The 24,005-nt window shown below is 56.3% G+C and overlaps 1 protein-coding gene across 1 annotated transcript in view; it reads right to left on the bottom strand.

The window, feature by feature from the left end:
- Positions 1-21,549, bottom strand: part of IGSF21 (immunoglobin superfamily member 21) — a 234,606-nt gene extending 213,057 nt beyond the window's left edge. Inside the window, exon 1 of the mRNA XM_032863575.1 lies at positions 21,166-21,549. Coding sequence (XP_032719466.1) covers positions 21,166-21,235 — 70 coding nt within the window. The 5' untranslated portion in view covers positions 21,236-21,549. The remainder of the gene's footprint in view (positions 1-21,165) is intronic.
- Positions 21,550-24,005: the final 2,456 nt, after the last annotated feature.

Here is a 24,005-nt window from a genome sequence, read left to right as displayed (position 1 = left end):
TTGGGGAAATCTGCAAAATCTCCTTTCTTGTAGCCCCAAGAGGCAGCCAGGGCCCAGAATCCATGGATGGGGGAAAATTCTGTAGTCATTTCCCAATTTCGGGAGTTAGCACACACCCAGGTCTTCTTGGCCATCCCTCTGCCTACCCGCTGAGGCTTCCAAGGCTCGGTCTACATTCAAATACTGGCCTTTCCAGAGGATTTCTAAGAATTCCATTCAACTGAAAACCATGGGCCACCTACCATGCTAAGAAATGGGAATATCACCATGGACAAGGCAGGAATGTCCACAGGAGTAACTAAAAACATTTGGGTTCCCTAGTCACAGGTCACACCAGTGTGGTGTGGTTCACTAATTATCATTTCATCCATCCATGTATCCACCCACCCCCCCATCCATCCATCCACCCATCCATCAACCTATCCATCCAACCATCCATCAATCCAAGTATTTAATAAAGGCATATTCTGTGCTCACAGAATTCCGTGTTGCAGAAATTAGTAAGGCAAACCGGAACTCCACTCTTACTGACTTCACGGAGTGAGTGAGGCAGATAAGTAAATGGGACATTTATTGAGGCAGAGACAGCAGCTGGCTACCCAAAATCCACACACACACACACACACACACACACACACATATGCACACACACACACACACACACACACACTCACTAGCTGGGTAGCCCTGGGCAAGCAACTAACCCTCTCTGAGCCCCGCTGTTCACGTAACTGTAAAATGGGGCTAATAATGCTTGCACCCAGGGACGCCGATTACGTCACATAGTAGGCAACTGAGCATTTAAGGAGAGAAAAATACAGTCTGAGAATGTTCTAGCTAGCAAGGCCTTCTGAGATCTCATGGGGAAACCAAGGCCCAGAGAGAGTAATTGTTATTTGCCCTTGGTGGAACAGAAAGGCAGGTGCTAGGAGTTATCCTGACTGCTCTGGTTTTTTCTCACCTTGTCCTCTGCATCCCAGGCTCCCCCCCCACAGGCACTTTCTGTCCCAGTGTGCAGAGAGGAACTGACCCTGGGAGAGGAGGAGAAAGAAATTGTCCCGAATCTAAGCCCCTCATCCCACTTAGAGGCTGGACCTCATGGGTCTTCCCCCTGCTTTTGCTGGGGGTGGTCTGGTGCTCCAGTGGAAAGGACTCGGGCTCTGGCCACCCAGATATGGGGTTAAATCCCAGCCCCGCCATGCCTGAGCAGACGTCTTCACCTGCACCTGTTTCCCTCGGTGCACAGGGCCAGAGCGCCTACCCTGGTGTCTGTCATCAGGAGGCCCAAAGGCCATGCATTCCGTGCCTGCTGTGGGGGCTTCTCCCCAGATAGCACCCCTGATCACTGTCCCACCCTGTCCTTCCCCACTCTGGGGGCCTCAGAGCCTTGCCCACCGTGTGGATGTGGCTGGGCCAAGCGCCAGAGTCAGAGTCCCATCCACGCCCAGCAGTTGAACTGATGCCCAACCCAGAGCCCTCCATTCACGGGGAGGGGTTGTAAGGGTGCAGGGCTGTGGCCAAGACCCTCGGGAAGAAGGCAGGCCACCCCCTCTGCTGACTCAGAGCTGCCTTCCCACTTTCCGCGCCCTGACTTTTCCCAACAGGGGTCAGAGTTCTCCATCCTGGTGCTCGCCACCCACCCCACAGAAGGTCCAAGCCCACCCCCCCGACCGTCACTTCACTCCCTACTTCCAATCCAGCCTCACAAGTGAGGAATTCTCCCGCCTTGCTAATAAGATTAAAACATATCTCCCTCTTACAGTATCGATTCATAGCCCTGATTTACTGTTGCTTTTCGGCTGCTACAAAACGGATGCTCGGGCCGCCACCTTAATCTCTATCCATCTCCTCACTACCAGGGAATAACTGCTAATTAATACCTTTTTGCCTCCTGACACCTGCCAGCTTTGAGGGCCATCAATACTCCAGGGTCCCTGCCCTCCTAGCCCACTCGAGTCCCCTGGCTTGGGCTCCAGCCCCAGCCCAGAGGCGCCCAGGGGCTCCATGGGACTAGGAGGAGGGGAGTAGGCTTCCAACTCGTCAGCATCCGCTAGACTCACAGCTGCACACAGCCACTGAGCATAAGATAAAAGCTAACTCAGGAGGGACAGACCCAGACAGACCCTCCTCGAACCAGCTGTGAGAGTTTCCTGGGCTCTCAGGCTCCTTACCAGCAAAAGGGAACAAGCCACAGATCCACCTGCTACGTGGGCAAAAGCTCAATGAGAACAGGTCAGGAAGGTGCCTAACGCAGTCTCCTGCCTCCTCGTTCACTGGGTATCAGCCCCAGGCAGAAGGGGGTGTGGCCGTGGCCCAGCCGTCTTTACAGCACTGGCACCCAGGAATGCAGGTGGCTGATGCCAGGCACCAGGGAGCAGGGCCTAGAGAAGATGCCGTCAGGAGGAGTCAAACACATACTTGTAGGACCTGCTTCTCTTCTTCCTTTTCAGCTCCAAAGGCACCTCCTCCAAGAAGCCGTCCTTGACCACCCAGTCTAGAGAAGCCACTCTGCCCCCAAGCCCTGCCCTATCCCACAACCCTGTCACCTTCTTCTCAGTATGATGCCATATTTGTCCAGTTAGGTGATTTGACTGTTCATTTCTGCGTTGCCCACCAGGATGTCAGCCCCATGAGCCCAAGGCTCTGATTGTTTTATGCTGTACCATGTCCTTAGGTATACAGTACGCAATCGGTAAGTCCTTAATGAATGAATAACACCTTCTGCATTAGTATTAGCTAATAATAATAAGATGATCACTTCCCACTTTCCTTGAATGAAAAGCTGATTAAGGTGCACCTGGGTGGCTCAGTGGGTTAAAGCCTCTGCTTTCGGCTCAGGTCATGATCCCAGGGTCCTGGGATAGAGCCCCGCATCGGGCTCTCTGCTCAGCAGGGAGCCTGCTTCCCCCCCCTCTCTCTGCCTGTCTCTCTGCCTACTTGTGATCTCTCTCTCTGTCAAATAAACAAGTAAAATCTTAAAAAAATAAAAAAGAAGAAAGAAAAAGAAAAGCTGATTAAATACCTTCTCACCGGTAGTGGAGGAGCCCATTCAAAACCACTGCCACCGTGTATGAAATGTCTATTAGGTGTCAGATCTCCCCAACAACATAGATATCGTCATTCCCACTTTACAGAAGAGAAACGGAGGCTCGGAGCAGTCACATGCCTTGCCCCAGGTGACACATCTCGCGGGGGACTCAGCTGCCATTCCGATCCAGGCGGGCCATGCCTTAACACGCCAGCTGCCCCCAACATGGCAGAGCACCTCACACCAGGAGGCACACGGGTGCTGCTTCTCTGCCGGAAATACCTGCACGCAAGGGTTTTCCTGCCGGCACCCAGATCGAAACTGGCAGCCTGCTGAGAGCACGCCATTTCCAGTGGTCACTGGTGAATAGGACATGACCAGCTTGGGGAGGGACGTCGGCCTGATTTTAGATTCACACAAGGCACATGGGGAGGGTCAGGAATGCAGGCCCAGGTGCATCAAACGTGCTGCGTGACTTTGGACTTGCCCCTCCCCATCTCTGAGCCTGTCCCCTCTAGGGGTAGCAGCAGGACCAGATGGGGTTAGGGATGTGTGAACACACAGGATTATGGCTCTAAATCCCCCAATCTGTCCTCACCTGCAGGATTCCCCTTTATCTCCTGGACACCTGACAGCCGGGCTGGGGCCCTGCTCTGTGCGGGAAGGGTGGGGGATGGGGCAGCAGCTGTCTGCCTCCTCTTGACAACAAGGGGGCAGTGGGGGAGGGAGAGGAAGCCCCAGGACCGGGCCTGGCAGATGTACCAGCAGAAGCCAGCACAGGCACTTTTAATAAAACATAACGAAGCGTGGGATCATAAAATATTACATCTCATTCCCAGCCCCCACGAGGGTGGGGCAGACCAGTTGGGCTGACAAAGGTTCATAGGGGTCCATTCTGAGGCTGGACTGGGGGAGGGGCAGGGACCCGCTGGGGACAGTAAACCAGGCCTCCTGTCCAGGGTAGAGTGGACTTGCCCCAGGCCTCCTTTCCAAGCTTGAACAGGCACAAGTCATGAGGCTTTTCTCCCAGGGACGGCCTCCTCCTGCTGGTGACCTGGGGTCAGTCACTTGCACATTTGGCCTCAGTTTCCCCACATATAGAGTGGAAGGAGGGTTGCACCTAAACAGGAAAGCTCCAGAACCTCCTTCAGCCCTGATGGTCCCCTCCATCATCCAAAAACACTCATTTTCACATTCCTCCATTCAAAGGAAGGCATGAGCAGAAAGAGAACCCAGTCTGTAAAGCTGGCAAAGCAGGGCTCGCTGGCTTGATCTGGGGACAAGGGCCCCTTTGACTCTCACATGGACCCACATTCTGGCCTCCCAAAGTGGTGCTGGGGGTACCTCTGTGGGATGCTGGGGTTCCAAGGAAACCAGTTTGAAAACCACAACTCTGTCAACTCCCACCTAACACCCCCAACCCCCCTAAGGCCCAGCTCCTCTCCCAGAACCTGAGTGTGGGTCCCTGCAGATCGTGGGCCTCCCCTAGTCACTGCCACACATCCACTGGCACTCCGTGCCAGCATTTCCCACAGTCCGTGAATAGGGCCCTTGGGTGTTTGCAGCCCCTAGGTATCTGGTCACTGGGCCCGGCCTGACCCCCATGCACCTCTGCACGTGGTCACCACCGCGTCCAGGCCTCACCCTTCAGCACCGTGGTTATCACTCCCCCCGCCTGTCCGTGAAAATTCCTACTCATGCATGTGTCAACCGTGCACTGTGGAAGAGAAGCGCCAGGAGGGCGGGGTTGGGCTCTGCCTTTCTCTAGCCTCCCCTCCACCCCCAGTGCCTCACACCCTGCCCGGAACAGGGTAAGGACCCAAGCTGTCAGATGGATAAGAAGGCAGGAATGAGTTCTTCCCCCCCCCCCCCCCCCATACTGAACCAGTACAGCTCTGCCAGGCCTAACACGCTCGCTCCCACTTCACGGTGTCACTGGAATGAATTCCAAGGCTATCAGCTCCTGGAGGGCAACCGTATCCTCTCTCCAGATCCCACAGCATCTGTGCGGGCTTTCATCAGCTCCAGAAACACGTGCTAAAGCTTGCTCAGCCCCGGGACCCGTGCCGGGTACAGGGGGCATGAACACAAGTCACAAAGGGCACCCGTGCCCCTGAGTGCTAAGAACATAGCAGGTGCCCAGAAAGTATTTGTGAAATGAATGGATCAAGTGATGTCCAAGGTGAGATCTGAATAATGAACGGGCCTCAGTCCAAAGGAGGTGGATTTCAGCAGAGGGGGTGGGGAAAGCATGTGCAAAGGCCCCAGGGCAGCTAGGACCACTGTGCTTCCAGGGCTGAGGAGGATGGCCAGAGGATGGAGCTCTCTGTCCAGCTTTATGCCTCCCCAGCGGCTCCCTGCAGGTGGCATCCATCCTCCTATTCTCTGAACACTGCGCAATAGGCTCTCTGTGAGGCTATCCTTTCTGGGAGACAGGAGAGGGGGAGGCCAGCTGCAGACCCCCCCACTGTCTCACACACACACACACACACACACACACACACACCCCTCCCTAGTCACCTCCAGGCCCACCGAACACTCGTGTGCTCAGACCCACACACTGCACTAAATATAACCATCACATATGCCTCTTCTGTCTCCTTTCCGAGGGAAATAACATTAAGTAAAGCCCTTAAAATTTTAAAGAGCTGGGATGCGTGCTCACTGCGGGAAGCTTTTAGCAGCATGCTGGAAAGAAATAATAATAATAACAAGGCCAGAAACAACAGAGCAGAGCTGGACTGCCACCCCGTTTCACGGCAGTGCAGCCGTGGAACCCAGGCCCAGCTCTGGCTGCAGCTCGAGTCCCTAAGCCCCTGAGAGCGGTGTAGGATCAAGATGGGAGGTCTGGAGAGTCCTGGGATCACAAAAGAAAGGGATCTCTGCCAGAGAGCGTAGAAAGCAGTTAAAATGTGAGACATTCTGGATTCAAAACAGCACAGCCACTTCACAGCTGAAGTTAAGTTAAGCGAGTGGCTTAACCTCTGTTTCGGTTTCTTCTACGGTAAAATGGAGATCCCAGTAGCGCACGCCTCCCAGGGGGTTATTAGGAAGCTGGTGCAGGGAGTAGTTAACACGAGCAGGAGCTCTCACAGCGCCTGCGCACACAGAGCCAGTGTTCATCACGTGGTTCCTGCTCTCACCACTTTGCTGGCGACGTCCAGAAGGCCCAGGTAGAGAGCCTGGACCTACATCTCTGTCGATTTCAAGCCCAGGAGTCTTTCCCTGCATCCACATAGCTGAGAGAGGCCGCTTTGTAACCAGGTGCTGTCCCAGGGGGCTGAGCCCAGGTTCACGGCAGGGGGTATCTTTTGAAGAGACCAACCTGGAGGAAAATGTCTCCCTGCTTCCAGCCCTGAAGTCCTGCCCGCACAGCCTTTTCCCCCGTCTCTATGTGGCAAATGGCCCTGAGAGGTCTCTTCAGTGGGAAAAGAGGAATTCTTCCTTCCCAGGGCGGATCCGGCAGGTTCCCTGGGGCCTCTGTGTGTGCCAGCGGGCCTGTGGGTCCAGACCTGGAAAACCTACCCAGCTGCAAGACCAGCTCACCTCCAGCAAATGCACTTGATCTGTCTGTCCCCTGTGTCACCTCCAGCCTCGCTTCTTTCCTGCAACACGTACCCTCCAACACTGTCTCCCAGACACTCCCAGGTAATCCAAGCCCTTTCCAGCCTATAAGTCTTTGTCCCTACTGTTACATCCTCCTAAAAATCTCTCCATCTCCTCCTTAGCCTGGCAAACTCCTATGCATCCTTCAAGACCCAGTCATGTGTCACCCCTTCGAGTGATACGTAACTTTCCCCCAAACCTCAGGCAGATTCGTTATTTCCCTATCTGCATTCCTCCAAGGACTTGGTAGCTATTCAAATTTTAGAATTTCCAATATCATACCCCAGTTTACCTGCCTGCCTGCCTAGCTGCCCCGGGAGCTGCAAGCTCCTTGAAGGCAAGAACTGGGTCTTATTTATCCCTGCTGTGTCAGCCTTAACACAGGGCCCCACCCAGAGCAATGACCTCGGGATGGAACTGAGCTGAGGCCATATGTGTGCACCAAGGAAATGAGTAGTCATTGGAGGGATCCACGGGAGGGAATTTCCAAAGGTGGAAATTCCAGGGTATTCAAACATGTCTTAAAGGAGACATTCTGGACGCAGATGAGATTCCCCTTTCCAATGCTATTACCCATCACAGAATCTTAGAACTGGAATCGTCCAGACTGACTCCTTTGTATTAGGGACCTACGACTCGGAGGAGGGGGGCAGTAAGCCAGCAAGTTAATGGAGGAGTTGAAATCGGGACCTGGGGCTGGTAAGTCTGAGGCTGGTGCCCTTTCTACCACACTGGTGTTTTCCATCGTGGCTCTTGATGATGGTAGGGGGGTAGGAGGAAGCTTTTTTAAAAACTCAAATAGTTACATGTTATCTTACTACGAATTAAGAAAAAAAATACTCAGTATAACACACCTATACATGATGTCTTTACGCAAGACAAGTCAACAAAGAGGAAATTAATTTAGCTTTGATTTTAAGAAAATGATGATGTGAATAACAGTAGGGATGGGACACAGCTATGTAGGACAAATGTCATGAAGGGGTAGTGGAAATCTGGCAAGCTCCACAGGGAGCAGCTCAGAACAGGCCGACCAGAAGGCACCAGCACCCAGGGAGATAAGACTCATGGGTGACAAAAGCTACCTTGGAGATCCCGGATCCTACCCCAAGAAGCCAGAAGTGGCACCTTGGGGCTAAGCTGGAGACCCCACAGCCAGCACTCAGAGAAACCCAGTCTGCAGGACCCAGCCCCTAGTTAGCTGGGCAACAAATCCTCATCAGGTAGATGGGAAGGAGACAGAACAAAAGAATGTCATTTCAGCCAACTTGGGAACTGAGACCTGAAGGGGCCATTGGTGAAGTTCTTCCCAATGGATGTTCATCCCTGGGGAACCATCGGTCCCCCCTTGGGAGGGTAGCGTTGACACTGAGCGAGCAGGCGGGGCTTAGACCCACCTGCGCCGGGGCAGGGCACGTCACAGGGCTGGCGGAGGATGGCGGTGTCGCCAGATGGCAGGTTGGCGAGGGGCAGGGCACTCTGTCTTGCCCGGAGCACATTAGAGAATGAGCCAGGGAAGAAATTGCCGCTGGTATTTGTCACAGCAATTTCAGCAAAGCACCGAATGTGTAAAGCGTCTCATGAATTTCAACCGGCAGAATTAGCGCCCATCAAAGTCATTTTGAACAGTCAAGGTAGATGGAAAAAAGGCCAGACAAAGGAAAATCGAAAGGCCTAAGGAAAGTCGCCTCTGTCAACGGAGGAACTGTGAGCTGAGGGGACTGTTGGGGTAAGTCTTCCCAAGAAAGTTATCATCTTGGAAGCCGGCTACTCCTTGACCTCCAGCGAACCACCCCCCCTCCTCCACCCATCTCCCACCCCCGCGCCAAGAAGACACCACTAAAATTGGCTGTGGCATCCTCAGCTTTCGGGTGAAGGATAAAGAGCTGGTGGTCCAAAGGGGTAACTTACTCGCCCGTCCCTCCCCCTCCTCTCCTGCCTGCGAGGGTGGAAGCAGCCTCCAGGGAGAGAGGCTAGCAGTGGGAGAGCACCTGCCTTTCCACTTGGAAGGAGGCTAGCTTGCAGCCCGTTCATGACAGATGTGGACCAGCCGGCACGTGGTAGGAGCCAGTGGGCATGGCAGGAAAGATGACCTAAATGGATCTAAGGAGAAAGAAACTCTCCGTGGGAAATCGGGTGGAAAATAGACTGGAGGATGACGAATCCGTGTGCCCTGGGGTGGGGTAATCAATCAGCGAGATGCACCAGGGGACAGGGAGGTGGAGGGACCACCAAGCCATCTAGAGAGCAGATGACACATTGCAAAGGTCAACACGAGCGGGGAGTGCAGGCGGGTCCTTTCTGCAAACTGCCACATGAACCCAGAGTTACCTGCTGCTTCAAGTTCATGTGCCCCTGAAAAGCCAGTTCCACCTTTCCAAGGACCCATGCTCATAGGCTACTTTTCAGTTCAGAAAAATCTAGCATCAGCTGAGGACTGGGCACAAGGGCAGGCGTTGTATTACTGCTGTTGCCGTGCATATAAATAGCAACCCACGTGGTCCCTTCCCTCCTCACAGCAACTCTGCTAGGCAGGTAGCACCATCCCCATTTTATAGATGGGGAAACTGAGGCTTAGCGAGATGGTGCTAGATCGCTGCTGTTTGCACTCCACGTCACTCTCCTCGCCCTCTGTACCTGGGAGACCCCCCTCTATGGGCTTCCCCCTGGGTTTGGTCAATGGTCAGCACCAGCAAAACGTTCAAAGACAAGAGGGTAATGTTGGTTTTTTTCTCCCTCCCACTCCCCGTCAGGTGCCTGAGGCTCTCTCTGCATGACCCTCTCTGGTCTATGGGTGGGAGCAGGTGCACACTGCTCGGAGCCCAGGGTGATGCCATCTGCTGCTGCCCGCCCTAAACCCCTTGCAAACTGACCCCTTAAGAAGTCCCCCCCACCAGACTCCCCAGTTGAGCTTGGTGGCTCCTGCTGGCACCTGAACGCTACGGAGGCAGAGCCATCAAGCTCACACACAGGGGCGCTGTAACTTGAACCCTACACTATCTGCCTCCAAAGCCTGCGTCATTTCATCTGAACTGGGGTTTCTCCGAGGCAGGCACTCACACCCGCCACCTTCCCAGATTGGCCTGCTCTGCGGCGTACTTAACATTTTTCTTTAACTCGGCTCATTTTTTACTTAAATAAGCCATTTTAAAAAGAGAGAGAGAATTTAAATCACTGCCCCAAATGGCAAACCAGCCTCCCTTGCCTTAAACAGAGGGTAACTACAAGAATTACAAGGAAAACAAAACACGGTTTACTACAACTCTCGCTCCCTTGGGCTCACTGGTTGCCCCACACCCGTTTTTGTTGGAAACGCAGATCAGCACGGGACAGAGGGCATTAAAGACATGATATCATCAGCCTGAGGCTTTCTCCTTGGCACCAGTGGAAGGACAGGGTGAGGAAGAAACACAGAAGGACCCTCCCTCCCTGATTCCTTATCACCTATGACCAGTCCTTGGTCCCGCCCGAAGAGGAACATTGCCCACCCTGGACCCGCCCTGTCCAGAACTTTCTATAACGATGCAAATGTCCTGTTTACATCTGTGCTGTCCGAGAGGGAGGTCCGTGTGGCTCTTGAGCACTTGGCATGTGACGGGGCGGGGAGGGGGGGTACAGGACACCGCAGAACTGAATTTTGGTCAATTCTGTTAAATAAAAGCTGAGACACTTGGTGTAGTTGTGTCTACACCAAGGGCCATGGCCTCATGGACTGTAAGCACCAGGAGGGCCAGGACTGGCCGGTTCATTCTGTTCTGGACTTCTAGAAGAGCCCAGTGCATCACCCCCAGGAAGCATTTAATTCACACCAGCTGCTCCAGCGAGGGAGTCAGTGAATGACTGAATGAAGGAATGAATGAACCAACAGATGAACTCCACGGCTTCCTGCAACAAGAACCTGTTCTCTCTGCAACTCAGACTGTCCCGGGAACCGAGAACTCTTCCCCATTGGGCAACTGGGCTTCAGGAATTCGCCTTCTCCAGCCTCCCCTCCTCAGAGCTGGGCCCCAGCCCACTCCTCTGCTGCCCCAGCGAACAAAGAATTCTTTGTTATGTGGTGGCTTTGGGGGCTCCCTGCCTCCCACCTCCCTCCCGCTGCCCCAGCCTGTGATGTCAGGGCTGGGTGACTACGATCCGCTTAAAATTCTGTGAGTTTGCAGAGCCAGGTCCCTGGCCTGAGGCTATCTGTGCAGGTCCCACCGCCCTCCTGACAACAACCCGTGCACCCGGACAGCGAGCTCCAGCTCTCGATAAGGATGCCGTCCACCCTTGGGTCCCGCCGGTCAGTCTTCACCCTGCCAGCGTCCCCGAGCCCCCGCGCGGCCCCTCCCCGCCAGCCCAGCACAATGCCAGGGCAGCCCGTGATGGACGCCTTCCTCTGGGGGCAGCGTGAGGGAGAGGGGAGGAAGAGACAGCGGCGCTGGGGACATAATGGAGGCGCCAACGACTGGTGACAAACAACCCCATCGGAGGGGCAGGAGTGCCTCTGCAGAAAGAGAAACAAAAGGGCAAAGTGGACAGCTTGGCAAAGGAACAAAAAAACCCAAAGCCTCAGCTGCTTCTCTCCCTGGCGACTCCCAAGCTGCTCCCGTGATTTATGAGTCTTGGGAGTCGCTACCTCTGGAGGGCCGCCAAGATCCCCACCAAAGGCTGGGGGACCCCTGAGGCCTCCCCCACGGAAGACTCTGAGGGTGGTGGGGCCACCTCACCGAGCCCCGGGATGGCCCGCAGAACGCGGACTGTCCCCATACCACACACAGTGTGCACAATGACAGAGAGGCATTTCTCCCTGGCCTCGGTTTTCCCGACTTAAAATGGGAGGAAGAAGATAATGCCAGTAATTTCTCGGCTCCTTTTTCGCTCTGTAATTCCAAGCCTGTGTAATTCCAATGAGGATTCACTGAGGGCTCCAAGCAGGGACACCTACAATGTACGCCATCGGCCGGGCACTGAGGCTCACCAACACTTCCTCACCTTTGCACCTGGTGACATGGCAGGGAGGCAGACATCACCCTAAGAGCAGCAGCCATTTCTCACACGCCTCCTGTGTGCTGGGCACCGAGCTTGTGGTCTCCTCATGGTAAGTCACTTACCACACCCAGCTGTCCCCACCCCACAAGGCCACCACGATGAGCTGGGGTTCAGTGGGAGAGGTCGAGGCTGAGATTAGTGAAGGGTTCCCTGAGTTCACATGCTGGATGAATGGTGGAGAGAGGGTCTAAGCCTAGGTCAGAGCTAGAAGCTTCTCCCTGGGAAAAGCTATTCCCATGACTCTCGGGTCAAGCCCAAGGTATATGCTCCAGCTGTGGCAGCCGCATGCCAGGCTGTGTGATCTTGGCGGGGCCCGGTTTTCCTCCCTGCCAGGTCTGGACATGCCGGGTAAGATGAACGGCCCCCACTGACAGCACTTCTTCCTTCAGGCCATTGTCTCTTTGGGCACTCCAGAACAACCATTTATAACCCAACAGAGGTTCCAAACAGTTTCCAGCTTCAGGTGGCCCAGAAAAACCAATTCATCTTCCTAGAATGCTGCTCTGGGAATGTCACTCTTCTCTCTTCAACTGCTCCCTACAGTCCCCGGGCTTGAATCCAGACCCCCGGCCCCCAGCACATGGGCCTCCGCCAACAATGCCAGCCTCATCTCCAGCCTCTCAACAGGCACCCAATACTCAATTGAGGTCAGCCGGCTCACTGCCTCTCAACCCCTTACGCACCTAGACAGCCCTCTGACTCCTTCCTCCGGGCCTTTGCGCAAACTGTCCCCTTGCCCGGGACACCCTCCTTGGCCATCAGGATGCTCTCAATCCTTCAGAACCTTGCTGGGCCACTCCTTTAGCCCCCGAAAAATCACCCATGCTATCCCTGTATTGGCTGTTTATTACACACGATCGTTTCTTGTTCTCAAATGAGTCCAGACTGTGTGGGGTTGCCAACAACCTGAAATTCCTTGGGGGAGGTCTCTGCCAGCCCAGCAGGAGGCTAGGGCAGCTGCTCCATTCATGGAAGTGACTGGAATCCCTGACTTGGTTCCTGAGTCCACCTCCAGGGGAGGGAGAAGAAAGTGTGAGTCCACCTGGCCTATGAGACAGGTGGAAGGAAGGAAGGAAGGAAGGAAGGAAGGAAAGTCAGAAGGGTCAGGAGGAAGGGAGGGGCCAGGGGCTGAGGGCAGGTTACCTGCCAAGGGCTCTCAGGTAGAATCTCATGTGTCTCACGACACCCTCCACTTTCAAAAGATGAGGAAACTGTGACTCAGAAAGGGAGCAAATGGTTCCAGTATATTCTACTAAGAAGTGGCCATGTTGGGACTTGAACCCGGTTCAGATGAAAACCCGAGTCCCTTAACCCCAGCTGGTTACCCAGAGAGACAGCGATTGAGGAAGGATGAGCCTGCCCAGGGCTGTGCCACCAAAGGCTAACAACCAGCTGCGGATTGAGGGGAGCTCTGCTCTGGAGTGTCTGCCGATTTCCATGGTGTAAATACTCCTGCTATGGTCGATTTCAGGCCACCAACGGGATCCATTCAGAGTCTGGAAAGCAATGTGCCAGTCAATGCCTAGGTGTGAGTCCAGCCCCCTCCCTCACCCGCCACGACAAGTGGTGGGACCTTGGGCAAATCGCAGTCTCTCCAAGCCTTGTTACTCATCTGTCAGATGGGAAGCATAGGACCTCCCAAAGTTTCTGGGATGATTTAATAGGACAGCACTCGTGAACAAGGTTGGCACAGGCCTGGACACACAGAAGCTGCTCCAAGCATGTTTTCTTCCTTCCTTCCTTCCTTGGTTCCTCCCATGCTTTCTTCCCCAAACCCCCACTCATCCCCAGGCAAGGACAGCCCCCCTCCACAAGGAGAAGCCAGAGGGAACAGGAAGCCCTTTGGACTTCCTACCATATTCCCCTGCTGACTCATCCCCCAGATGCCAGCCCTGATGCCAGGGTAAGTGATGGTGAACTGTCACAATGGGCACATTTCCAGAGGTGACTGGTCAGGGTTGGGAAACAGGCCCAGGTCCGGTGTGTGAAACTCAGGCTCAGTGGGGGGGGGGGGGAATCATCCACTCATTCATCAAACATATCCTAAGGATCCGCCCAGAGCCAGGCCTCGTGCCAAGGCTGGGGTGCAGGGAGAGCTCCTGCCAAGGCTGGGGTGCCCTTGAGAGCTCTCAGTTCAGCAGGGACACCAGCCCTAAGGCATCTCCAGCCCCAGATGAGGGTTCTTCTAACACAGTATCGCCCAAAGTGCTGCTGTCAACACTTTTAGTGTTGAGTCAGTGGGGGAAAGGGGAGGAGTTATGGAGGGTGGGGAAGTAGGGGACAGAAACTGGAAGGAGGTTTATGTGGTCAGGGGCTGTGCTGGCTAAGGGCAGAGGTCTCCTCTCTGAGCCAAGAAATGGTGAAAACTGGGGCAGGGACAGACAAGGTGAAGTTTAAGGCCAGAAACCTCTGAGCAGGCCAAGATTGTGGAGCAGAGAGACAGTGGGCTCTGGTCTCCCTACTGTGTGGCCCGGACACACCAGACTCCTCGCTGAAGGACTGGGGATGTGATACTCTTCTGGATAGCAGTGGAGGAGAGAGAGCCTCACGTCAGCAAAGTGCCTACGCATCCAGCCCATAGAGCATACTTTCTGGTCGGTTTACTGGCCTGAAAGCTCCTGGGAGCTGGCCTGTCCCATTCCAGACCACTGTGGGCTCCGTGATGCAGCACAGTTGGTGGCGGAGGGAAGGAAGGCTGGGCACACAGCCACCAAACCCAGATCCCACTCAAGCCACTTCCCACTCCCGTCTCTTCACCTCCCCGTGCCTCAGTTTCCCTGCTCAATGGGCAGGAGAGTGGCTGCCTCCGTGTGTTCTGGGAGGGCTCGGTGACATGCCAGGTACGGAAGCGTCTGGTCAGCTCTCGGGACTACCAGCAGGTAGGCACGATGTCTGGAACCAGCGTCTCCGGCCTTCAGATGATCTGAGAGAACAGGCCTGTAGTTCCAGGAGCAGAACTTTGCCAAAGGGAAGTTCACCTGTGAATCTAGCCCAAATTTCACGTGCTGTTAATCTTTCCATGCGTGTTTCTGTAGGAAGTCTCTTCTAAACCAGGACACCCATGTCTGAAGGCCAAAGATGGTTTATGTACCCAAACAAACGAGCTTCACTGAGAACCCACTACGCTTTTTATGGGGAAGACTCACTAGCGCAGAGACCGGTCAGGGCCCCCTGCCTTCATGGGGCGTCCCAGGGCAGGGGACAGGAGGTTCACGGCAAGACTGACTCCATCCCTGCATCCCACTGAGAGAAACAACTTGCATCTCTACTCGGTTGTTGGCAAGGGGCAGTGCCAATGCCGTGGACCTCCCAGGGAAGTCAGGGGGCTGGTGGGGGGATCAATCACCCCCCAGCTAGTAGACCGGAAGCTATCCTAGGCTCTGAGGCTCATGATGCCTTGGGAAGGGATCAATGGGGTCCTTGTTTTACAAGCAGCAGAAACCAACTCTGGACAGCTCAAGGCCCTCAAAAGTAACAGGTGGAACACGGAAGTTTCTGGAACACAAGGATAAGCGGAAGCCCCAGGCACTGGAAAGACCCATGCAGTCTGAGGCACAGCAACTCTGGCACAACCACGGTTAAAACTGTCATCGGCACAGCTCGCAGGACTGAGCCAAGCGCTTTGCATGTAAGGACTCGTTCCATCCTGTGAACACCCTGGAGGGTAGGTCCCGTCATTATTAGCCTCAGGGCACCAGAGAAGTACAGTTCCTTGGGGACTCCTCACTGGCAAGGGGTCCTTTATGGGGGTTCTCAGTCTTCCTCTGCTCTGGGTCCATATCCCAGGGCGAGTGCCTGATGGGCTCCTCTTGGGGTGGCTCACCAAGATGGCAGGCAGTAAGGAGGCGTGTGTGTGCATGATTTCCAGCGCAAATCTAGTATGTGACCGGTAGATGCAGGAATGGCTGGTCAATCAGATTCCTTGCCTGGGGACTGCAGTGTCCTTTCCTGCCCCTTGGGGCTGCTGCTCTGTGTACCTCCAGCTCCAGCCACATTGGATTTATTTGCTCCATCCACAAAATCCTAGCCAGGAGGTCTTGGTGACCATGGAAGCCCCCTCTGCTATTGGACCCCACTGAGAGCGTAAAGGTGGGTTCCAGGACCTCATTCCTCTGCTCCTTCCCGAGACCTTCATCCTGAAGGCAGACAGCTCTTAGGAAGCGATGCTGTGTGTTTCTCCACTGCTGACATTTGTCTTTTTAAAACAGAAGGCTTCGCATCCTCTAGCAAGGGGAGGGAGACTGTTGTATTCCTCCTTCCAGTGATGAAAAACTAGTTTCTCCTCTCCTCTGGGAGCAGCAGTGTCTCTGGATCGCTTCAGACCTGGGTTTGAAACTCCCATCTGTTGCACTTAAAAAGAGATCCCGAGCCTCATTCATTATTTAAGGAAGAAAAGAAAAGAAGCCAAAGAGAGAGAGAGAGGGAGGGAGAAAGAGAAAGATCCCGGGCCTCTCATCTTCATCTGCAAAAATGGCTAATGGCACTGCCTCACATATTACCGAGAGCTTTTAATGCATAAAGAACATTTAATAGGTGTGCAATAAATGGTAGCTATCCATACTATGATTCTTGTTTCTCCCAGTTCTCAACCAGACTCTGGGGAGGCCAGTCTTGAGTTGCACTGGTCCCACCATGCACAACCCCACCCTCCATCTCTTCGCTCATGCTGCTTTCCCTCCTGGCACATTATCCTCCTTACCCTGAGTTTTTCAATGTCCTCTCTTTACTTCAAGGTCTAGCTCAAGTCACCCCTCTCCCATGAAGCATCCCCTGGATCCCTCAAGGAATCACTCTTCCCCAGAAACTTCCTGCAGGGGATGTCAATCATTTGGCATCTAGCAAGTGTCAACACATTTCCCACTGGACTGCCATTCATCTTCTGGGGAACATGCCCCATGTCTCTCACCGCTGGGAGGAGGATCAAGGTCTCTTTCTTTTCAGATGTGCCCCGCCCACAAGGGATGCCCATTCATTGTCTGGACAACGAGGAAGGCTTAACAGAGACAACCCCTTCTCCCATCTGCACAGAAGCACGCACAGGATAATTCTATCTTCGTGAGGGTTTGTAAGGAGTAAAACACCCAGACAGGGACCTACACACTAAACGGTCCACGCGGCCAGAGCCGAGGAAGTGCCTGCGCGCCATCCCCACTGGGAGACGCCGGGGCACAGAGGGCGAGACTCAGCCCTGCATCCGCATCTCTGCCCACCACTTACTGACCCAGTGGCCTTGGACAAGTCACTTGACCTCTGCAAGACTCAGGTCCCTCATCGGCAAAACAGGGCTAGTTTTACCTTTCTGTGTGGTTGTTAGGATTAAACGAGACAAGAATGACGAAGCAGTGAGAGTTCAATAAGGGTCGGAGATGCAGCCCCTTCCTCCGGCTCAGTGAAAAATCAATTTTCCACTAAGTGGTAAACACCATAAAGGCAGGGACACCCCCACCGTGTTCAAGGTCATGTTCCCAGTGCTTAGCACTGTGCTTGGTCTGGAGGTGTTGCAGAGGTGGGTAGGGTGATAAGCCAGGTTAGACACCTACATGGAGCCCAGGAAATCCAGTGAACAGAACTAACCAGTCTCTTATTTGTTTGGCTCTTTATTTGGCTTCTGCCTTCCAATTTGGGACCACTATAATCCAGAAACCTGAGGAAGCCACTTCCACGGCCCCAATTGTGCGTGAGACAGATGTTATGGAGAGCTGAGGGTAGCCAGGCCAATCTAAGGCATCACTGGTAGCCTGCCTGCCCCTGCCCATGGGATTCTCCAAGCTGGGGTTCAGGGACGGAACCCTGGAAGGAAAGAGAGCGCTTGGGGCTGGGCCAGGCAGGGAGCTGGAAGGAGCCACTACTTCTGTCATTAACCAATCGTGAAACTCTGAGCCTCAGTTTCCTAGTCTGTGAAAAAAGGAGCTTAAGCCCATCTTGCAGCTGCCTGAGGCCTGGGAAGCGGCCAGCACGTGCATGGCACACTGCCGCTGAGCCACACAATTGGGGCTATTGAAACACCAGACTCCCTGCCAGATATTAGGAAAGAAGCAACCTCAGACTGTTTCAGGAGACTTGTGCGTAAGGATTGCTCCCAGTGGAGTCTCATCACCCGCAGGAACCCAGGCAGCTCTCCTCTTGTGCCTGCCATCTTGCCCAAGGCATTAGGATTGGGGGGGGTGATCATCAGTTCCTACTCTAAAAGGGTCCTCCAGCTAAAAAATAGGAGTTTTTGGACCCACCGAATAAGTGATCGCGGAGGTCGCTTCCAGCTTGAACACTCTCTGCACTTAAAAAGAGAAAACTAGTTCAACCTCTCAGGAAAAACTTGAGTTTGCGGCAGGGGTGGGAAAGGGGCGGGACTTATGGAGGGGGTGTGGCCAGACGGGGGGCGGGGCGGCTGGGGGAGCAGGGGCGGAGCAGTCGGCTCTGGGCTCGGCCCAGCGCAGCGCGGCGCGGGGAGGCGGGGGCTGACAAGGAACCCAGAGGAGTCCGAGCTCCCGCCCCACGCCCTGGGCGTGGGGTGGGTGTGGGGAGGAAGGATAAATAACTTAAAAGTCGGCACCGCAGCTCGGGCGGGCACAGGCCCCGCAGTCTCAGTGCTGCGGCAGCCTCGGCCAGCCCTCCCACCCACCCACCTGCTGACACGCGGCTGCGGAGACAGAACTGGCAGGGCCACTGGCTGGGGACCTTGGGTCGCCCCAACCGAGCCTGCTCACCCACTACTCTTCGCCGAGAATTTCCGGGGGCCCAAGGAGGCAGAGCCAAGAATCACTCTCTCCCCTACCTCCACCCTCCCCGCCTCCACCTTGCCAGTGCCCTCTCTTCCGGGCCACTGCCCAGGCTCAACTGCCGGATTTCCTTCCCGGAAGTGCCCAGGCAGGGGAATCTGGGGCCGAAGACTTGAAAACGCCTCGGGGGCTCCTGGGTGATCTGGGAGAAGAGAGAAATTGGGGTTTCTCTACTGCAGAGTCAGATATTGGGGAGGGTGCGTTAGGGGCAGAAATTATGGCCCAGCCAATCCTGTGCGCGGCGGAGTCCTTTCTCCCAGTGCACAGACCCACCTCTCCAAAGTTGAGCCCCTTTGTCTGCGACCCTTAGGGGCACAACAGGCGAGGGCACGCGAGCCATGCCCCTGCTCAGTAGTGACCACCACCGACCCGTCCCCCACATCCCCCGCCAAATGGAAGGCATGTTTCGGAATGCCTGCCCTGGATTCTACCCTCTCCTCCCTCCCAGGCAGCCCCCCTGGCAGGTGGCCCGGCTAAGCCAACGGACAGGTGCACAGTTCTTGGTCATATCCTGGAAGGGCGCCCTCCTCTGGCAAGCCGGCCTCTTGCATCTCCTGCTGACCCTTTCCGTACCCCCGCCCCCTCGTGCGCACAGACTTGGAAGCGGGGGAAGGAGGGACCCCACCCTCAAGTACTCTCTCTTCCTCTGCGGAGAAGAGGGCCCCCGGTGGCGCAGAACCCCTGCCTGCGCCCCAGTCTCAGAAAGTTTCCCCTCCGTGATCCGGGTCGGCGCTCTTTCTTCACCCTGAGCCTAGAAGCTCGAGGCTACGCGGGCTCTCCCTGCCCCAAAACTCCCAACCTCCGCGCCCGAGCTCCTGCCCCCCAGCAGCCTGCAGGGGCGGGCAAAGGGGGTAGAAGCGCTGGGACGCCGGGTCAGCTCTCCGCAGCCCTGCAGCTCAAAGAACGCCGCTTGAGGGTTCTGGGGAGAGCTCTCAGGGTGGGGTCCTGACCGAGCCGGTTTCCCAACGCAGCCTTAACCATCAGTCGCCACCCCCTGTTCTGTACATTCTGGGAGAGAAAGGGTGCCTCCCCTCCAGCCCCCAAACCCTAATCCTTTCTCCCTGCAATGTCCAGGTGAGGGCTCCAGTGCTTTTCAACAAAGCCCGGTGGCCGGCGCTGGAACCGGGACCCCCTCTCCCATATAACCTTTCCCTCTAGAGGCATCCGACGTAGGGAGCCCTCACCCCAAAGTTGGGGGGAGATTCTGATCCACTTTGGGAAGTCTCTTGCTCCAAGGGTAGGGGGACAAAGTACCGGCCTGACATCTTCTGGGTTACACGACCCCTCCCCCGCCCTCTGCCAGCGAGACCACCGTTTAGACTCAAATTCTGCAGCTTCTCCCATCTGCAGACCCAGCACTCTCCAAGGACCTGGGGGCTGAGTTATTTTAGGGGGACACCCCTTCCTGCCAGTCACTCTCAGAGCCTGGTGAGGCACCTCCAGAGAGGGCAAGGCAAATGCCCAGGACAGAGTTGACCCCCTGCCTTCATCACTCAGTTGGGCTAGGGGCTGAGATCCTCCTGGCCACAGTGGCTACTTTTTGGCACCCCGCACCGCCATCACCATGGAGCCAGGTTGTGACTCCAGAGGAGCCGATTCTAGGCACCCAGGTTTGGCACTAGGCTCAGCGGGGAACCGGAGACAAGGACCCTCTGGTCTCCACGCCCTGACTCTTTGCTGGTCCCGCCTCCGTCCTGCTGGGCTGCTAGTCCATGTGTCCGCTCGCTGCCGGAAAGGTGCCTGGGTCGCCAGGATAAGCTCCAGCACCATTTAAGACCCACCAGACGGCGGCGCCCGGCGCGAGGCACTGAGGCAGCCGCAAGCCCTGGACCCCGGAGCTGCGGAGCCACCGATCGCTTGCTCTGGGGACCCTGCTCTGCTTCCACCTCCTCCCAACTGGTTCAGTCTAGCTGAGACCAAGTCCATGCGGGACACACACACGGCTGCTCACACCTTCTCTGCCCCCGGACCCATCCATACCTCCCTCTACACTAAAACCACACGCTCCATCGCAGGCACACACACTCCCGGCCCATGAAGCAACACAACCCCCACGCGCCTGCACCTCCACACACCCCAGACCCACGCACACTCCTGCCCAAGTGTCACATCCCCCCTCCTATGCACGCACAATCGCCCCCCACAAAGCAGTAGTCATCCTCTGCCACACACCCCTAAAGAGACCCGCACACTTGGGACCCGTGAGAAACGCCACACCTCGCATACTCACCACCCTTCAACACGTTCACACATACAATGACACAAGCTCTCACACTTCACACCTCCCCTAGAAGCTGGCACCCGCTCACACCCCCAAACACTCTGGCTCACTCTTTCTCACACGCACACCTTGTCCGTGGAACTGACACAGACACTCAAGCACCCCATCCGCACACTCACATCTCTAAATGCACTCCCGCACACAGCTCCTTCCAGGACACCCTCACCCATAGACGCAACAAAGGCACACGCTCGTACACACACACACACACACACACACACACACACGCACACACACGCTCACCCTGGCACAGACCCAGGAGCGCTCTCGCCGGAGGAGATCTCTCTCTGTCGCCGAGCCGAGCGACTGCGCGGACCCCCACGCCAGGACCAGTGCTCGCACCCCGAGCCTCTCCCGGGCGCCCGGGGCCCGCGCCCTTCCCCGGCGGCCCGCCCCCGCGCGCGTCCCCCACCGGGGCTCCCGCCGGGCGCCCGCGCACTCACCGCGCGCCAGGTCCAGGATCGCGGCGAGCAGCAGGCAGGCGCAGCCGCGGAGGCTCGGGGCGGCTCGCATGGTGCCCGGGAGCTGGCGGCGGTGGCGGGGCGGAGGCGGTGGCGGAGGCGGCAGATCCCCTCGCCATGGGCTCAGGCGCGCTCCTGCCTCCGGCCGGCGGCCGAGACGATGGCCGGCAGCGCCAGGCGCCGCGGGGGCGCCCCCATGCCGCCGCGGCCGGGCCGCCGGGGCGCCGGGCTCGACTCGGCTCGGGCTCCGCGGGGCGCCACGACTCTGCGCTCCGGCCGTGCTCCGGGCGCGCCGCGGCTCCCGGCTCCCCGGCTGCGCGCGGCGCCCACCGCGGCCCGGAGTCGGCTCGGCTGCGGCGCCGGAGTTTGGAGCCGAACCGCGCTCTCTGCGCCTCGCGCTCGCCTCTCCCGGCGGCGCGAGCGCCCCCCTCCCCGCGCCCTCCCTCCGCCCCTCCCCCTCTCCCCGCCCCCCGCCCTCCCGCCTTTCCCTCGCCGCGCTCTCCGCTGTATTATACAGACTTTCCTTTAATCCTTTCTGGGCTGTTCGGCTCTCGTCCGCTAAGCCGATTTATTGCAGGGAGAAGGAGAGCTCCCCCCTCCCGCCCCCTCCCCTTCCTCCCTGTCTCCCACCCCCTCTCCTTCCCCCGGGTTCCCCTCCTCACAACTCTCCCAGTCCTTAGCTCTGCCACCCACCCCCAGCTGGCCAAGCACCCCTGGCCCCCAGAAGCCAGCTGCGTCTGATGCCCCTCCGCCTAATCCCTTCCCTGGGGTCATACCCCCCACCCCCTGCCTCATGGAGGGAGGCAGCCTCCCTTGAGAGCAAGCTGTGCCTTCCCCGGAACGGAGCAGGCAGGGTGTGGCCCCCCGTGACTGGCCCTGCACCTCTTAATGCTCTTAGTGGACAGGATTAGGGGCATCAGTCTTCTGAAACTTCCCAAATTATGGATGGCTTCCCCCAGATACCAACAAAATTGTTACGTTTTGTCCTTTATTCCAAGAATAGCCACATTCTTGAATCCAGCCAAGAATGGTTAAGGAACTGGTTGTTTCCTCCTGGCAGAGACCACATTTTCACCTTTTTGGCAGGCCTTTTTCCCCAGGCCTAAGGAGTGAGTGAGGTTTGGGACTTGGATCTCATTATACACACACACACACACACACACACACACACACCACTGAGCCTCAGGTCTGGCTGTGAGCCTTGACTTAGGTCCCTGGGAGGGGAGAGGTAGTCTCAGCCCTTGGGGTGGGCTCAGGGCGGGAGGAGGTTAGGTGGGGTTCAGGCCATGGACCTTCACACCTGGCAGGAAATGCCCCCCCTGGTAAGGGGAGGCCCAGAAAGACCATCACAGCCAGGGGCAGCACAGGCCTCTGAATCCAAGCTTCTGGGCCCCTGACCCAGTGTTCTTTCTAGAACATTCTATAGAGAAATCCCAACTTCCTTCTCTGTGGAGAATTCCCAGCTCTGTCAGGTTTGCTGCCTAAGGGCTTTTGCCCTGTTTACCTGGATGGGCAATGGGTACTGAGGCAGTAGCATCTCTGGCAGCCCTCTGAGGGGGTGGAGGGAGTGAGCTGGGTAGGGGGTTGGCCAGCCCTGCGCAGAGATGCCCCAGGGCGGCAGCGAGTAGCTGCTCCCTCCATCTGCCCTCTGCAAGCCTCACCACTTGCCAAGGCAGCCTTGCTTCAGCTCCCGCCCGCCCACCCAGGGGAAGGAGCGATGTGCATTTATGAAGATCTGAAAACATACGTTCACCTGACAGGCTTTAGAATGAGCCTCTCAGTAAAATAATAATAATGATCGTAATAAACCCTTATAAATAGGTGTTTGATTACAGTTTGTCCCTACGTGGGTATTTTTTTTTTTTTTTTTGAATCAGACTAATTGGCTGCCAGGCTGATTGGGCTGGATGTGGCGCTAGCGTTGAAGGCGTAGGTCCTTCTCCCTTCGGCTGGCTGTTCTTAGCGCCACTTCATCCCCACCCACCCAGGTCTCCTCTTGAGGGTCAGCTTGGGGTCACCTCTCCCCCACACCCTCTCTTTGGGCTGACCGGGCTACATCATGGGGCGCGGTCCCTGACTGCTCTCTCCCTGCCCCTCTACCTTCCCACCTCTGGCAGAGAAAATCCACCCCAGGCGCTCAGCCTGCCCTGGAAGAGCCCTCCCTGGCGGCCAGGGAGCAGCAGCGACCTAGGAGGACCCTCACGTGGGCTTGCTGGTCTGAGTTTTGCCAGCAAATGTCAGGCGTCACTGTGTGGGCACTCCCACTTTGCTGAGCCAGCGGCAAAGCCAAGAGCTGCCAGGCAGGTAGACAGGCAACAGTTCGCAGGTGAGTGCCTGCATGAGCAAGGCTTTCCTGTCTGCGCTATGGGAGACCAGGCATTAGAGAGGAAATCCAGACTCGGTGGGATTCCAGACCTCCACCCCACCATCCCCCACCACCGCCGTGATGCCTCCTTCCAGCCTTGGTCTATACCAGCTGGGAGAGAAATTCTCAGGGAGCAGCAGAGAGGGGCTCTAGAGTCCCCTCCCTGATGCCAGCTGTCAATGATACCTGGTGAGAGGCTAGCAAGGAGGAAGGGAGCCTGATAGCCAAGGGAGGGTTGCCTCCTAGGGAGAAGGATTGGGCCAGGGCAGGGTCGGAAGATCTCCACGAACCCTCCTTCAGCACCAGACTTCCAAATCATCCCCACTCTCTTGTAACATCACCCTGTATTATAATCATAAGTCTTCCTGGCCAGTGCCTGGCACACAGTAGGCCCAGAATAAATAGTTGTTGGAGGGAGGGAGGGATGGAGACTGGGTACTTTGTCTGACCCACTCTA

This window comes from Lontra canadensis, unplaced genomic scaffold, assembly GCF_010015895.1.
Source record: "Lontra canadensis isolate GAN:19392208 unplaced genomic scaffold, GSC_riverotter_1.0 scaffold25, whole genome shotgun sequence".
NCBI classification, from domain to species: domain Eukaryota; kingdom Metazoa; phylum Chordata; class Mammalia; order Carnivora; family Mustelidae; genus Lontra; species Lontra canadensis.
Note: the sequence above shows the minus strand (reverse complement) of the source record. Positions and strands in the feature narration are given on the sequence as shown.